Below are 16,867 nucleotides of genomic sequence, written 5' to 3' on the forward strand. Positions count from 1 at the left end.
TTTTGCTGGTCCATTATTATAAAATTACTTCAAAATTTGCTTAGTTTAGAGATATATAATTTATGTTAAATCAACATACGGAAATGTAATTTATTATCAACTCTTTCTTTTATTAATTTTTTTATTATTTTTAAAATGCAACTTGAAAAAATTTATAGAATAACCCATTATCCCTCTATGAAAATAAATATAAAGCTGATTAAATTTTAACTAGCCCCATAAGCACGAGCATAATTAATATAGACACAAACAAGCGTGCAGTGTATTGTATTAAAATAGGATTTAGTAACCATACTGCACGATTAACGGTTTCGAGATTAGAGACTGAAGAAACAACAAGTAGAGAGAGAGAGAGAGGAGGAGGAGGTGGGGTTCACGTTGGTGCTGTAACTATAATAAGCTCTGTATTTATGTTATTTTGAGCTCCTCTTCACCAGATCGGAGCTTCTTCACTGTAAGAACGACCAGACCCCTCTTCTTCTTTTTAGGCTTTCTTTTTAATCTGTGTTTCTTGATCTGTGCTTGTTTCTACTTTATATGCAATCTTTGTGTTTTTTGAGCTTTTGTATTTACCCCCCTCTTTTTGTTTCTCTTCAGTACTTTACCTAATACTTTAAATTGCTCTAAATTTCTCACCCAATTATGTGTTTTGTCACATTCTGTTGTTGTTGTTGTTGTTTATACCGTAGAATCTCGATTTATTAGTTTTGCTGGGTTGTCGCATTTTGCTGTTGTTTACACTGTATAACCCTCCATTAATTAAAAAAAATTCATGATTCATACGGTACAACATTCATAATTTTACATCATGATAGAGACAAGTATAACCTTGTTTAATTAAAAAATCGGGGAGGTTATAATTAACCGAGATGTGACTATATATATACAAGCTCGTGTTTACTACACGCCATTTTTACCCATAACTCTCTACAAAACACCAATCACAGCTACACATCAATACTGCTCCCAAACAATTATTCACCTGTTTCTAGTTATTAAAAGTTTCTTTGAATTTGACAAACTCCTGTATATGTATTTGGCTTTGCTGGGGCTAAGTAATTTTATAGGGTAAGATGGTTATTCATGATTCATAGTTGTTGAATAATCTTGTTTTATTTTTCTCGCATAGTTTGTTTTAGTATGTTGCAGGGATTATACTTTTGTCTAGTAATGCTTTCAAATGTTACGAAATGTGTTGAGAGGTTTGAGAATCTTTATATCTTATCTTATATGTGAAATTGTCTAGTTTGATTACTATGGTGCTCCTTTTTCTTTCTTTTATATTTTTCCTCCCCTTTTATTTTCTCATTTCTTTGTGACTGCTATTGGTATGATTGGTACGACTGGCATGTCTTTAGAGTTTAGAAGAAATATTTGTTTTATATATGTTTCCGGGCAGGGTGAAGGTGAGGCACATCATAGGTATCCATGAAGCCTTATGCTAATAGAGCCAAATCAGCGGTATCTAATTTCCTAGAGTCACTGATGTTATGGCATTTTAATATATTTATTTACTCTTTTTTTCAGATGTTTTTGAATGCATGTTTTTGTAAAAAGATAACTGCATGAAATGTGTTTCTTGATAAAATATTTCTGGCTACAGCTTTGTAACACCTTGAATTAGTTTCAGGCATTGTGATGGGAAGGAACGGTACAGGTATCCGTATTGATAAAAAGCCCAATGCTAAGGGCGTCAAGTCAAATGGTGTCTCTCATGATACAGCTTCGCAAATTACAACTGGAAGTGCTGAAACTAAAAACATTGTGGCAGAGGATTGTATTGTTGAAGATCTGGTTGATAAAGAATGTCAGGACAAGCAAGATTTCCTAGGTGGTGTTAAAAGCATTAACTGTGAGGTTGGTCCTCCAGAGCAGAAATCTGTGACACCTGACACCCAGAAGTCCGGTGATAAGACCTTACGCTCACCTATTAAACCTGCCTCAGGTTCTGACAATTTCAAAATGAACTCCAAAGTTTCTCAGTCATTTAGGTACATGACTGGGACACAGGCCTCGGGTCCAACGTTATATCCTAATCTCAGATGTTCACCGAGAATCAAAGATTCACATTCACCCAAGACTGCAGAACATTTAGAGGTAAAAACTATCTTTCTGCATAATCTCAACTTTAAGTGACTAGACGTGCTCCCTCTTTTCGCTGCATACACAAGACAGAATAGTAAAATAAAGGGAAATATAAATATTGTTATACAGTTAAACCTCTTTAAATTAATATGACTGGGATTGGTGAATTTTAACTACTAATCAAGTGTATTAATTCATCAAGGTTAAAAAAATACAGCCTTTATTATGGCGGGACTGAAAATAAATAAATTATATGTACTTATTTATTGAGGTTCTACTGTATAATAATGAGTTTGTTTAACCTTGAAGTAGCTCATATATTTCTTATCCTTGAAAGTTTATATTCTTCTTTGATTGCACTGGGGTGAATACAATTTTCTTCCGTTGACTAGGTTTTATGATTACTAACCTGATATCTGGAATAGAAAAATGAAATTGCTGATCATATGGAGACTGATACATGAATTGTGAAGCGCAAATTGACCAATGTTGTTGGTTCTTTTCCTGCAACTTTGACGCACTTCAGCGTGTAATCTACTGAATTATAATTTGAAGTAGGAACTAAATCTCCTTGTAGTACAAAACTACCTAATTAAGTGGTAAAATGAACAATTTTTTCAGATAACTAAGGTTTGCAAGTAAATTCTGGCAGAAAGTTCGTATTGTTATTATGTTATTAAGTATATGGATGGATTGCTGACAATGAGATTATTAATGTTTCATTAGCTGCCTTCTCGCACAACCGCAAAGAAGCTACAACAGCCTGATCATAGAAAATTTTACGATGACGAGGATAATTGGTCAATGGCTTCCTCGTATCCTTTTTATTTGACCTACATCTCTAGTATATTCCTTTCTCATTTAGTGCATCTTATGTTATTTTTATCTTGAAAGCACAATTATCCTTAGCAATGCATAGCGCTGCAGCTTCCGTTCGAACAGTCAGATCTGTCACAGTTCCTATAGCCCCTTCATTTTCATCTGCAGGGCGTATTGCTAAACGCAAAGAGGTAAGTATAACTTTATTTAAGTTTTTTGAATTCTTTTTTGTATATCATTTCTCAAACTTTTAAGATCATTCTCACCTCATTACTCACTATCTCACTCCTGCTTTTTTAGTTCTACAAGATGTTGGAGGAAAAACACAAAGCTTTGGAAGCAGAAAAGAGGGAATATGAGGCACGGATGAAGGTAAGTTTCTCTTGTTTGAATGAATGTTTTTGACGGTGCATGTACCTTTAATGCACGAATTAATGTGATCATCCTAAGGTTTAGCAACCCAACCTAACTTGTTTCTTAATTCAAATGTTGATTTAGGAAGAGCAAGCAGCGGCAATTAAACAGCTCCGCAAGAGCATGGCATACAAAGCAAAACCAGTTCCTAATTTTTATCATGAAGGACTTCCCCCGAAGGTTGAGCCTAAAAAGGTATTTGGCATGGAACTGTATATAGTCAAACATCTCTGCTCTAGTTGTTTCCCTGCTAATCCAGCTTAAATGACGTGCATCCTACTTGCCACTTCTTAAGGAGTTACACTCATATTCTTATCGAGTACACAGATACACATATTTAATAGATAATTTTACTATGTTGATGATTCACCAAGTGTTTACCATATACCTAAACATGGAACTAAAAAGGCAAATTTAAGTTACATCCCTATCTATTTGTAAAACTATAGATTATTGTTTCCCGCTCTATTTACACCATCAAGGTGTACCATTAAATTTTTATGTGTGGTTACCACAATACAGTGACAGAATGGGATGAGAGTTGTGTACACTATACAGGAAGGCGGCATACCATATTATTCTTAAATTGTAAATTGTAGACTGCATGACGTCCTTTAACACTTGCTGCACTTCTCCTTGTATACTTAGTGAGGTCGATAAGTATATATAGATGGTTATATATGTAATATACATATTTAGATAGATAATAGATGAAACTGGAGGTCGAGAACTACGCACATCTACCGTGCATCAGCTCCCTAAAAATGAAATATAGATGCCCTAGGGGCTATGTTACTCGGACTCGACATGGATACGTGTCCAAGTATCGGACTCGGAAATATTTTGAAAAATATACATGTTTTTAGTTTTAAAAAAGTGTCCATGTCCGAGTGTCGAGTGTCCGACACGGGTACTTGAAGGTAAAATGAAGAGTCCGAGTAACATAGCCTAGGGGTATAAGATATAATAGTATGAACTTGTCAAATTCACACTTTAGAACATTGTTTTTATCAAATTCACACTTTAGAAGTTTTATCAAATTCACACTTTAGAACATTGTTTTTATTTCATGCAATATCGTCAAGAATAAGCTTGTGATTGCTTTTATCATTATGTTTTACTTGCACTTTTTTCTAATTTAATAGCAGAAAATTGGGAATAATTACTACCGTAGTTAAGTTTTTAACTGTTGTGTATGTCAAACTGCACCTTTGTCATTAAGCATAAAAACGGGATTTCATTATCTAGTTTGTTTGGTGCTAGTTGCCAGTGACGCGCCCCAAATCACCAAACTTTACAAGGAGAAGGAGCAGTGGAGATGCTGTTATTTCATCAGCAGAAAAGGGAGCGAATGTCAATCGACGTAGCCTCGGCATTTACAGAGAAGGTAATAACACTGCAAGCAACATTAAAATCAAGAATCAGATCAATGGACGGAACACAAATGGAAATTGCAAGGTCAAGGATCATCCCAAACTGGAAACTGAAAAATGCAAAGCATCCCCTCAGAAGATTACTGAAGAACAGACTGCCGACATTTCCGTTGAATCATGAACTTTCCACCCATCCGGGAATGGTTGTCTACCTAAGAAAATGTTAATCATCTGGTAACAGAATGTGACTTCTTGAGTGTATATCTAATCTAATGCAGACTAGTAGTGACACCTATTTCATAAAATAGTAAGATGTACCCTATGAAGACAAATTTGGTGCTACCGTCCTTCAGTTCTTAAATTTCATAGCTTGTTTTTCATGCACAGCCTTATACAAAAAGACACGAAGACACCATGAATAAGAAAAACAACACATTACATCACACCTAGTATTTGTGATCCATCATCATAAAAGCCAACTCATGTATCAGCCTATATATATATATATAAAGAAAAATTGTATCTCATACTCCTGAAAGTACATCATTTTTTCGACGTAAAAATATGCATGAAAAAGAATTGAATACTGCAAGCTTTAGGGTATTTAATTAATCACAATCTTTTACCCCCAAAAGACTATTAACATGGTAAATTTCATGAATTTTTGGCTCTAATTTCGCCCTTTACAATACTCCAAGTTAAAAGATGGTTATCCATTACCCATAATCACTTATCCAAAATTTAATTAGTCATATATTAACTAACAGGACATGGTATACTTCAACAAATTTATTTATGTGACTTACATTTAATCATTTATCATTTCTATTTAAGCATTAAAAAAAATCATGTCTATCATACATACATAATCTTCATCATGTAAAATAAACTTTTAATACAATTATGAGGAAAGAACAACGAAACTCTTTGCAAGGGCTTTACGTAGTATTGATAGAGAAAAGAAAAGAAAAAAAATATATGGATTCTAAAATAATAAAATTTAGAAAAATAAATGTTTCTTACAACACAAGAAATTGAAAATTTATAAAATCACACACTATAAAAAAACATAATGTTAAACTAATGTAATGGTGAAATTTTGATTAAGTATTATAGAGATATAACAGTATAAAAAACAAAAATAAAATTAGAAGCAAATTTGTGCTTATATTATTATTATTATTATTATCATCACACACTATATATACACAAACATATCACTCACGCCACAGACCAGCGGCGACGACGACGAGCGAAGCTTTTTCCGGCCGCTTTATTGTATTTGACTCGGAAAATATCATCATTATAATGATCTCTATTCTCAACTACAAGCATCCTCCTACACGTATTTAATATTAGGTGCCTCTTTTTCCTCCATATATATATTTTTTATTTTTTTATTTTATTCAATTTTGTTTTTGTTTGTTTAGATCTGTTGTTTTTGAATTGCTAAGTTCTCATATTTTGTTGTTTTTTTTGTTTTCCTGATTCATGTTTTCGATATTGTCCAATATGTGTGGAATTGTTTGATACTCTGATTTGATGATTTTGTATAAATATTTGATGTCTGTGTCAGAGATGTGATGTGTGTTTGGAATTATTGGTTGCGTTTTCGACTTTGAGTTCGGTTAGGGATTTTTGTTTGATGTTTAAATTGTTTTGCCTGGAAAAGTTTGTTTTGGACTTTGCGGTGGTTGAATTACTGGGGAAGTGGTTTCGTAGTTAACGTGATTGATTTTAGAGGTGGTGTAATGATATTAGAATGCTTAGACCATGGACTTCGTTTACGTGTTATTTATGCATAAAGAATTTTGTGGATCATAACTATGAGAGAAATTGAGAAATTATGGATAACTGTGCTGTCTTAGTTTGTTGTTAGAGGTTTACTGGTAGACGTGTGGTTTGCGGGGATTTGAGTAGAATTGGTGCTTGTATTATGCCATGGTGGATTACTATTTTGTGGTGTGTGCTTGGGTTATCGGGGGATTTTTTTTAATGATATGGATTAAAATTTTGATCTTGGCATTCTAGGCAATCTTTTTAATCGAGATAGCAAAAGTTTATTCCGCCAAGTCAAATGAATATTTTTCAGATTTTTACCCCACTTCTTTTCGACTTATTTTATAAATTTCAATCACTAGGCAATCACTTCTTGCAAAAATAGGATTCCTTACTACATATGATTTAAATTTCAAAAACAAGTATTTCACTTGATTATGTTATTTATTTTCTAAGCATGCGGAACCACGAGACTATATATCAACACTAAATACCTGTATAATACCCTAACTAACAACCTCCTATTTAGACAGGCTCAGGGTATGTGGTTTTTTCATACTTCTTTTTGTAGTTAATACATGTTTACTCCCTGCCACCCAGTCACCCACCCGGGTCATCAAATTTTGGACCTCTTTGTAACATGAGGAGTAGTCTTTATCCTCAAGACCCTTCGTTGTCCATGTTCAACCAAGGTCCTTAGTTGTATTCAACTTATGAACCAAAAGTCTAGCAAAAAAAATGCAAATAAATGATAATAGTTCAAATTTTGTAATGAGAAAACCGAAATGGGCCTAGGAGATACTTGTAGGTACAATGATTTTGCAACTACTTCTTTAACTACTTATTTTTTAATCAGTTTTATAAATAATTTGTGAAACCGAAATGGGGCCATGAGGATCTCTCTCTCTATATATATATAGTTTTTGAGTTTTTAAATTAATATTTTATTTTATTAAAATTTGAGCCCACGTCTCAAAGCTTTTGAATACTCATTTTCTTTTCTTTTTTCTCTTTTCTAGAGTCTTATTCCAAAAGGAAATGAGAGAAAGGGTAACTAACAAATAATTGATTGTATCTTGAATCTTTGATATTCAGTATCGTGCTTAACACTCGCTTCGCTCTTCATACTAGCATTATCTAAATTCTTTGCAAATCAATCCAAGTACATTTCTCCTAGAAATCATTGGTATAGATTATGACTGACGAAACCTCCCGGAACTTTTAGGTACAAATATTTTTTAATAGAAATCTAAAAAGGATGTACATTTTCTATATGAATAATCAGCTATTGTATAAAAATTATATATATTATACATATCATCTACTCTAACTGTAATTTAAACAAGTGAATTATAATTTATGTAAGAAGTAATAACTTTTTGAAATTACTCAAATTATAGATGTAATAGTGTATATACCGTGCATCGCAAGAGTTTCTTTTATACGATATTATTTATTTTTTGTGTAATATATTTATATTATTGTAGTTTTATAATTTTAAGATATTTTTAATGTGAATAATATATTGTAATGTAATAGACTTCTAATAAAACTTCAAAGTAAGATTGTGTGATAATATTAGAGTTCTAATTAGATAATAATGAACGTATGTTGTCTACCAATCATTAGTTTATGCGTAATTGAAAGTTTACAAAGCTCATGGTCCTGACGTACCTACAGTTTATTCTTTGTCCGGTTTTAATGTAACTCTATAGATTTTGATATACATCTTACAATATAAATTTTAAATTTAGTATGTCATGCATGCATGATATTATTCTACTCAATTTTTAGTTCTTTAATTATAAATTATAAGTAACTTATCCTTAGGTTTTGATTGATTACTAAGTATCCAACTTTTTATTTAATTATCTTTGATTATAAAATAAAGGTAGATTATCTTTGTACGGGTGGTGTTGGATGTTGGAGTTTTTTTTAGTTTTTTTAAAATAATACATTATATTTTAATTTATTGAATGAATGAATACTATAATATTTATTAATTTGATAGAATTAAATAATTGTGGTTTATTAATTTATTTGTTAATTTTATAGCAGGTCAATACAGTTTGCGCTGAAATCTTGTTTGTACATGTGTTATAATAAACATGTAGAAGTAGTTTATAATACTTTAAGTAGTCGGTAATAAAGTTTAAAAAAGATGTACTTAATAAGAATCTATCCCTGATCTTTGGTAGTACTTTCATATTATATGTTTTTTATATAATATTTACCATACATTATTATCTTGAATTGTGAATAAATGGAGATGTTAGTACATTTTCCAATTGGGTCACTCAATTCTACATTATCATCTCTTTTCTTCCATGTTGCATCGTCGCCTTTAAGTCGCCTTTAAATTAATCGACATTATTCCCCCCTTTTCTTCTCCTTCCTCATTTATCTTTTCCCAATCTCATCTTTAATCTCTTTTCAAACTTTGATATCTCCAATGACGGACATGTCTAATTCTTAATCGATAAACTTGTTTAGATTTTGTGTCTGAATTTGGGTTGTGTCTTGTTGGCATGTACGGACGGTCGGGTCTGATGGCGATCCGAAGCTTCACAACCTTATATAAGATTCTTGTTCTAAATTACCTTGTTTACCTATGTTGAATTTTATAATCTTTTTAATTACCCACACCTATTTTTTTCTTTCTTCTCTCTTATTCTAAATGGAAAAGAGAGGGAAGGGGGATTAAAGGTTAGTCACAAATATTAACTATATCTCTAATGTTCATTATTAGGCACCTTGTCAATTACAAGAATAAATATAGCCATCAACTTCGCATCAACAATCCATTCACTCCTTGTATTATCCAAATATTCGTAAATTGACTCATGTATCGTCCAAGATCCGTCAACGCAAACAAGCGTATATCTTAAATTCCATTTCTCTTTTACAAATATTTATTTAACTACATACTATGTAAACAATTTCCTTTATTTACATAAATACTTATTCAACTACACATACACATAGCGATTATGTACAAAAATATCATTGGTAATAGGAATATCTATATATTAAATATCAAATACTCTTAATAAAACTTTAAAATTATAAAATCATATCTAGATAATAGATATTATATTACTTTCGTGCAGCGATACTGTATATGCACACGGGCACCATTTCAGGGACATGTTTAATAACTTAAATAATTCAAACTTGAATCTACACGTGTTCTTTTTTTCCCTCTTCTTTATTATGAAAGGGAGAAAAAGAAAAAAAAAGGTGGGAGAAAGGTCAGCGTGTTTAGAGTCTTCTTTATTTGGTATCGTGTCAATAAGTAAAATAAAAAGAAGCCACCAACTTCCCTTTAACCGTCCTTTTACTCTTTAAGAACATTTCCCAAATCCTCTGTGAATCAAGATTTTTGAAATTGGATACATTATAGAAAAGTTTAATATTATAATAATAAATATGTAGACATTGTATTAGATTCGTGCATCTACACGCGATGTGCACCTACTCGGAGATATGTTTGATAATTTATTTAGTTCACACTTGAACCTACACATGTTTTTTTTTCTCCTCTTATGCTAAATGGAAACGGGGGGATCGGTGTGTCTTGAGTCTTCTTTAGTTGGTACCACGTCAATAACTAAAATAAAAAGAAACCGATGACTTTCTTTTAACCATCCTTTCACTCCTATATTAACGTTACCTTGCCCAGATCCTATGTAAATCTATATATTAACTATAAAATACATTATATAAAAAACTTTAATATCATCAATATATAATATCTAGATTTGTATTACATTCGTGCATTTACACGGAATATGCACGGGCACTTACTTGGGACATTTTCAAAATTTTATTTAATTCAAACTTGAATCGAAATATGTTCATCCCTTCTTTTTTCCTTTTTCTCTCCGTTATTGTTCTTTTTTCCTTTTTCCTCTCTATTATTTTAAAAGGAAAAAGGAAAAGGGGTAGAGATCAGTGCATCTCGAATCTTCTTTATTTGGTACCTTGTCAATAACTAAAATTAAAAGAAGCCTCATACTTCCGTTTAACCATCCTTTTTTCACATCTTTTTGCAAACATTAATAAAATCCTCCGTAAATAGACACATTAAATATCAAATACATTATATAAAACTTTAATATCATAAAATAATATGAAGATATTGTATTATCTTTGTGCATTGACACGGAATATGAACCTACTCGATACATTTTTAATAATTTAGTTAAATTAAACTTGAAACTAGATATGTTCTTACTTTTCTTTTTTCCTATCTTATTCTATTCTAAAAGGACAAAAAAGAAAAAAGGGGAAGAAAAGCTAGTGCTTCTCGAGCTTTCTTTATTTTGTACAATTTCAATAACTGAAATAAAAAGAAGCTATCGACTTCCAACCCTTTCACTCTTTGTACCAACACCACCCAAATAATCTCTAAATCCACACATGTATGGTCCTTGTAGAGATCGCAATCAATGGCAGATCTACAGCTATCCATGGAACCTCTACTCTCCTGGTGGAGAGGGAAATCTATCCCACCTTCACCGCTATCCATGGAATCTCTACCCTCCTTGTGGAGATCGCAATCTATGGCACGTCTATCGTTATCCATGGAACCTCTACTCTTATCTGAGTGGTGATCTTCATCGTTGTCAAGGGCTTCAAATCAGCCCGGTCAACACAATTCCGCGTATATCCTGATTTCCTTATCTTCACACATATTTATTCAATCACACGAACACAATTATTATGTATACATCTATAATAGGATTTTGTTGCTGACTGGAATAATGAACTAGCGATAAAGTCGGTATCGATTTTTTTAATAATAAAAAATTATGTGAGATGTATCTTTTGAAATTACATGTTTGTTTGATTTGTTCAATTCAATTTATAGATGCCCTCGAATTTGGTCCCTTATGATTTTTATATGTGATTTTGTATCGGTGTTAAGTTTGCTTATGTATAAGACTGGAAAAGCCAATTGAATTTAGAGAACCATTGATATTTTATGTTTATTTTTAAGTGCATAAGTAGATACAAACTATGTTTCAAAATTGAAAATAGTATTTTGATCTAATAGTATTTCTTCACCGGTAATTGTCATTTTTAATCATGAAATCCTTTAGCGTTCTCTTTGGTTTGTATTGTAGGACAAATTAATGAAATGCTAATAAGCATTGATTTATATTATCCCCAATCCAGAAATCCTAAGGGTAGTGGTTCTTCAGTTGGATGACGTTGCATCACTTTGGGTTTGTGTGTTTTCTACGGCTTATTCATAGTTATTTTCTTTTCTTTGTTCTTAGATAGTAAAATAATGGGAATGGATGGGTTATTAGATACTAGATAGTAATATTTTATGTACGATTGATTTTATTTTTAATTGGATATATTATGTCATATATGTTAATTTTTATTTAAAATTTATCTATTCATAATATTAATGTATAGGCCCGTGCTTCACACTAATATAGTAAACATAGTTAAAAAATAGTAATTGATACTTATCGTATATGGTCATCAGTATTCTAGTTTTTAGCCGATAAAAGATGGTTTTAGTGGTTTAGTAGAAATATAGTGTAATTGATAGTAAGTTTCAATTTGGGGTGATGCAGGAGTCAGGATAGTGGACAACAACATAAACCTTAGATGTTTGAAATAAGATAAGAAAAAAGTTAATGTTTGCTGAAATAATTGTAAAAACCTCTACCTTGAGGATTATAATGCATGTAAATATAGTGCAGTGCAAATGCTAATGCTGAAATACGAAATCGAATTAAAGCGGATGAACCAATGCTAGACAAATGCAAATGGGAACTTGGTTTTATATTCCAAACCAAAGTTAGATGTTCTTTTCAGGGAAAGGTAGACAAAAAAGTCTGAGTTCTATTCTAGCAACCAAAATCCATTATAAATTGAGTCAAGTACAAGAGTTTAAGTTATATTTGTAAGAAAAAACCACTTTTTGGTGTTCAAATTAGTGTCCTACATTTTCTAGGTGAATTTAGGCGACTGCGGTACCTTTGAAGTGGTTAATAGATTAGTTATTAATTGGAAGGATTGTTGGAGCTATTTATTAATACTATATTTATTCATTTTTTAATATATTAGAGAGTCAAATGTCGAAATTAGCTATGTTATTGAGCAAGATGGAGTGAAAGATGAATAGATTTTATGCACTTCTAATAAGAAACGCAAATAAGGAATTAATTTATGTGTTCTTAATTACTTTATATTTATTTGAAGTAGAGAAAAATAATGTATTTATCTATTTATTTTATATGCGGGGTTAGGAGTTTTTTATGAAGTAGTTTGTTTACAATAAAGCCCAATTGTTTGCTGGTCTTAGTCCATTAGGTTTAATGCTAGGGTTTTTATAGTGATGTAGTTGTCCACATTACGAAGTTTTGAATATACACTTTTCTCGGGAATAATATTGGTATTCTTGAGAATCGTATAATTTATTGATTTAATCTTTTGTTCTTGTTTTTATATTATAAATCATCGTATCTACAATTTTGTCCTGCATCAACTTCAGCACTTCTACTCCAAGCTTAGAAGCATAAAAACATTATATTTATCGAACTAAAAGTAGAAACCTACCCAAAAGCCTAGCCAAAAACATTGTTAATAGCATATCTACCCATTAGTCTCACTTCTAAGTTCTACCATTTTGTCTTGCTCTGCTTCAACAATTCTCTCTCTCTCTCTCAAGTGCACTTTCCATTGATTTTACCAATTTCACACAATCTATTTCCTGATTTTGTCTCACTTTACCAATTAGTCGGGCTCTGCTTAAACAATCTATGCCCTGATTTTGTGTAGCATTGGGTTATATACAAAATATCCAAAGGACCAAGGTCAATAGATATTTTTTGCTTTATTTTAAACCAACTAAAAGTACAAGATATTTCAAAACATATTTCCTTTGAAGATGTTGTCCGGTCTTTGAGTACTAACAACTAATGATTCGATTCATAGGGATCAATCAATCAATCAACCGTACCTAGTATATACTGCCTAGGACAGTGTCTGGGGAGGGTATACTGTATGCAGCATTACCCAAGAGGCTGTTTTCTCAAAAGACCTCCGGCTTGTGGGTGCACACATATGTGTGTTCTAGGTACAAAGTGATATACAATGATACATAAAAGTACGTAAAAATAAGCGGGACAATACATTGGCCCATGGTTTTTTTCACATGGGACTTATCTATGCCGTAAGAACTATCTTCCTCCTTAATTCTTAATGTCCACATCCAAGATTTAGTCGCAACCTTTTCTCTCTTTGACAATTATTCAGATCTTTTCTCTTTTTGACAATACCTTTTCTCTCTTTTCTCTCTTTGATTCATAGGGATCTTGCCTTAATATCGTATGGAAAAAAAAGTTATTGTTTGTTTTAGCAGGATGGTTGAATGCTGATTTGTCCGTCCATGGGAAAATATTTGATAAGTAGATTTATAAGTATTGTTTTACGACGAGGAGAATATGTATGGACTATTGAGATATTCTCTTGCTCATTTTTAGGAGGTTTCTTGTCAGGATTTTTTCTGTTTTCCTTTTTGGGAGATTAACCTGTGAAAAATGACAGAGCTTGGTAGTTTGACAACGAAAATATATTTGATTTAGATATAGTTTTTTCGAATGCTTCTTTTTTGGAGTCATCAATTGTTCTCTTTATTAATTGATTTCTAGGTGTAACTGGTTGGTGGATGCTCGATATGTGTACTCATTTGTTTCACTTATTCTAGGTCATTTTCTTGGGTATTTGTTTCAATATTGTGTATTATATCAAAACAGCATTTTTCAATCATGTAGTTAAAAGAATCCTAATACGTGTATAATTTTTGATACCTCATCCTAAAACGTGTATAATTTTTGATAACTCTGAAACCAGAAACTATGCAAAGGTCCTGTGAGGCATCCCCTGTGGGCCTCCAGGGTATGGGACACCCATACACTCTACAGTGTAGTGGGAATCTGGCAGAACGAACTGTAGAAGTCAAAGATGAAAGTCACGCTCCTCAGAGCGGTGAAGTTGTCAAAACAGACCGGGGACCACACGGGAAGTTAGTTGAATCCTCTAACACATGCTACAAGGGAAATAATCACCCACACGACTACAGCCCGTGGTTAAACTTCCATCCTGAATCCAACAATGTGCAGTTGTGTCAAATGAGTGCTTTTGATGGTCAAATGTACCCTGTATCAGTGGACAGTCGATTCCAACAGGCCCCCATCAATATATTTCCCCAAAGATACCCTTTTGACCATCAGTATCAAGATTTTCACTATTTTGTGGTAATTGATTTTGAAGCTACATGTGACAAGGCCAAAAATCCTCATCCACAAGAGATAATTGAGTTTCCTTCGGTGATAGTGAGCAGCTTGACTGGTCAACTGGAAGCTTGCTTCCAAACTTATGTGCGTCCAACATGTAACCAGATGCTGAGTGATTTTTGCAAGGACTTGACTGGGATTCAACAAATTCAGGTTTGTATGTAGTTGAGTTTTATTTTATTATTAGTTCAGTTCAGTTCGCTGTTGCACATGTCTCTTTATATCTTCATTATTCAGTTCGCCCTTGCACATGTCTCGTTATGTCTTCATATTAAATTGCAATTTTAAATATAAGTACATTTTATAGTTCATGGCATTCCAGAAATATATATGTTACCCATGCACTAATTTATCAAGTACTCCGGCTATTTGCTAGTCTACTGGCGCACATGTGCCTTGTAAGAAAACAATAGGAAGGAGAGGGAACAGGATGAGAAGGAAGTTAACAAATTGTTATTTAGATAACATTCATCAGATTTCGGCTAAATGTTATTTAGAAAAGCAACTACAGAAGAACAGAACATGTGTAATTAGAGTGGAGAAAGAAATGAGATTTGAGGGTTTTGTTATCTGTTTATAGCCGTATAAATGTAGCTTCTTCCTTCCAGTTGTAGTAGAAAATCAGACTTGGACAATGAAGTGGTCACGTTTTTTAGTTTTTTAGTCTGCCATCTGTTCATATATGTTATGCTTTAAAATATAGAGCACAACTGCTCCATATTATCATCAATTTTTCTATGCTTGTTCAATATTATTCCCTTATTGAATGCTCTGAAGTCTTAAACCATGGCTATACGAGCTTACATTTGTACTTCTATCCATCAGTGGCATCTGATTTAGTTATTGTCGCAACATTTATTTCTGAATTATTTATTTGGCATGGGTTTTTGAACTGGGGCAATTCAAAGCTTCTGCAATTTATAAGCTTAATCTTATATGATGTGTTTGTGTAGGTTGACCGAGGTGTTACTTTAAGCGAGGCTCTCCTCCGCCATGATAAATGGCTTGAGAAAAGGGGCATAAAAAGCACTAATTTTACTGTGGTCACCTGGTCTAACTGGGATTGCCGGGTGATGTTGGAATCTGAGTGCCGCTACAAAAAAATTCGCAAACCTCCTTATTTTGACCGGTTAGTTGAGTTTCTAGAAGAAATAATGTTATCTAGATTCTTGGAATTTGTTATGGAATATTAATTAAATATATGTGTGCACATCTCTAAACTTGGTGCTTGAACAGTTGGATCAACTTGAAAGTTCCATTCCAGGAGGTTTTTGGTAGTCAGAGATGCAACTTAAAGGAGGCGGTTGAGATGGCAGGCTTGGTATGGCAAGGTCGTGCTCATTGCGGTTTGGATGATGCCAAGAATACTGCTCGACTACTTGCTCTCCTCATGCGCAAGGGATTCAAATTTTCAATCACTAATTCCATGATGCACCAGTCACCTGAAAATTCCATGGCATGGAAGCATCTACCTGAAAACCTGCCTTGCGCACCATATCACCCTATGAAACTGAAGGATGCACATGTGCCTATGATTCAGTTGTCTCCTTATTGTTACTGTGGAGTTAAAAGCAGCAAAGGCATGGTCCGCAAGCCTGGCCCAAAGCAAGGTAGCTGCTTTTTTGGGTGCGGAAACTGGACTGCAGCTAGAGGTGCACGCTGCCAGTACTTCGAATGGGCATCTGCCTAGTCAGGGGTAAAGTTTGGTCCTTCAGGACCACAGTACGGGCTGCTACTATCTGTAAAAAAATTGAACTTTTAAGACTTGTTTTGTGGACAGAATTGCCCAGGCTAAGCAAGACTTCTGCTTTCTTAAAATAAATGTAGATATAGTTTGGTTAAAAGGTGGAAAACCCTTACTTGACAGCAGATGGTGTTTGTAGAAAAATTGGAATCCAATCGGTAATATTACTGGTTGACAGGATTCCCCAGATTGAGGTATGTGAGACTGTTTAGTTATGAGGATGCTTTTATGATGACATGCTTAACCATTCCAAATAAACTTGATACCGGAATTTCATTTCCTTTGCAATTCAGCGGCAATGAAGTTAGCAAACCCCTTGCAATTTTTTGATG

The 16,867-nt window shown here is 33.0% G+C and overlaps 2 protein-coding genes across 4 annotated transcripts; both read left to right on the forward strand.

The window, feature by feature from the left end:
* Positions 1-286: 286 nt before the first annotated feature.
* On the forward strand, positions 287-5,071 carry LOC141661780 (uncharacterized). 2 transcript variants are annotated; one of them, XM_074468784.1, is made up of 7 exons: positions 287-454; positions 1,625-2,097; positions 2,812-2,900; positions 3,005-3,095; positions 3,205-3,276; positions 3,403-3,513; positions 4,582-5,071. In XM_074468784.1, the coding sequence occupies exons 2-7, from the start codon at positions 1,639-1,641 to the stop codon at positions 4,870-4,872; spliced, it is 1,113 nt and encodes a 370-aa protein (XP_074324885.1). In that variant the 5' UTR covers positions 287-454; positions 1,625-1,638; the 3' UTR covers positions 4,873-5,071. The 2 variants fall into 2 exon arrangements, with proteins under 2 accessions (XP_074324885.1, XP_074324884.1); XM_074468783.1 differs by having other exon boundaries at positions 1,631-2,097.
* An 816-nt stretch (positions 5,072-5,887) lies between these two features.
* Positions 5,888-16,859, forward strand: LOC141661781 (uncharacterized). Of its 2 annotated transcripts, none has more exons than XM_074468786.1 (4): positions 5,888-6,050; positions 14,349-14,944; positions 15,745-15,920; positions 16,028-16,859. In XM_074468786.1, exons 2-4 carry the CDS (start codon positions 14,354-14,356, stop codon positions 16,479-16,481), a joined length of 1,221 nt encoding a protein of 406 aa, XP_074324887.1. In that variant the 5' UTR covers positions 5,888-6,050; positions 14,349-14,353; the 3' UTR covers positions 16,482-16,859. The 2 variants fall into 2 exon arrangements, with proteins under 2 accessions (XP_074324887.1, XP_074324886.1); XM_074468785.1 differs by lacking the exon at positions 5,888-6,050 and adding an exon at positions 10,865-11,136.
* The last annotated feature ends 8 nt before the right edge of the window (positions 16,860-16,867 follow it).

The sequence above is a fragment of the Apium graveolens genome, chromosome 5, assembly GCF_009905375.1.
Source record: "Apium graveolens cultivar Ventura chromosome 5, ASM990537v1, whole genome shotgun sequence".
Taxonomy (NCBI): Eukaryota; Viridiplantae; Streptophyta; class Magnoliopsida; order Apiales; family Apiaceae; genus Apium; species Apium graveolens.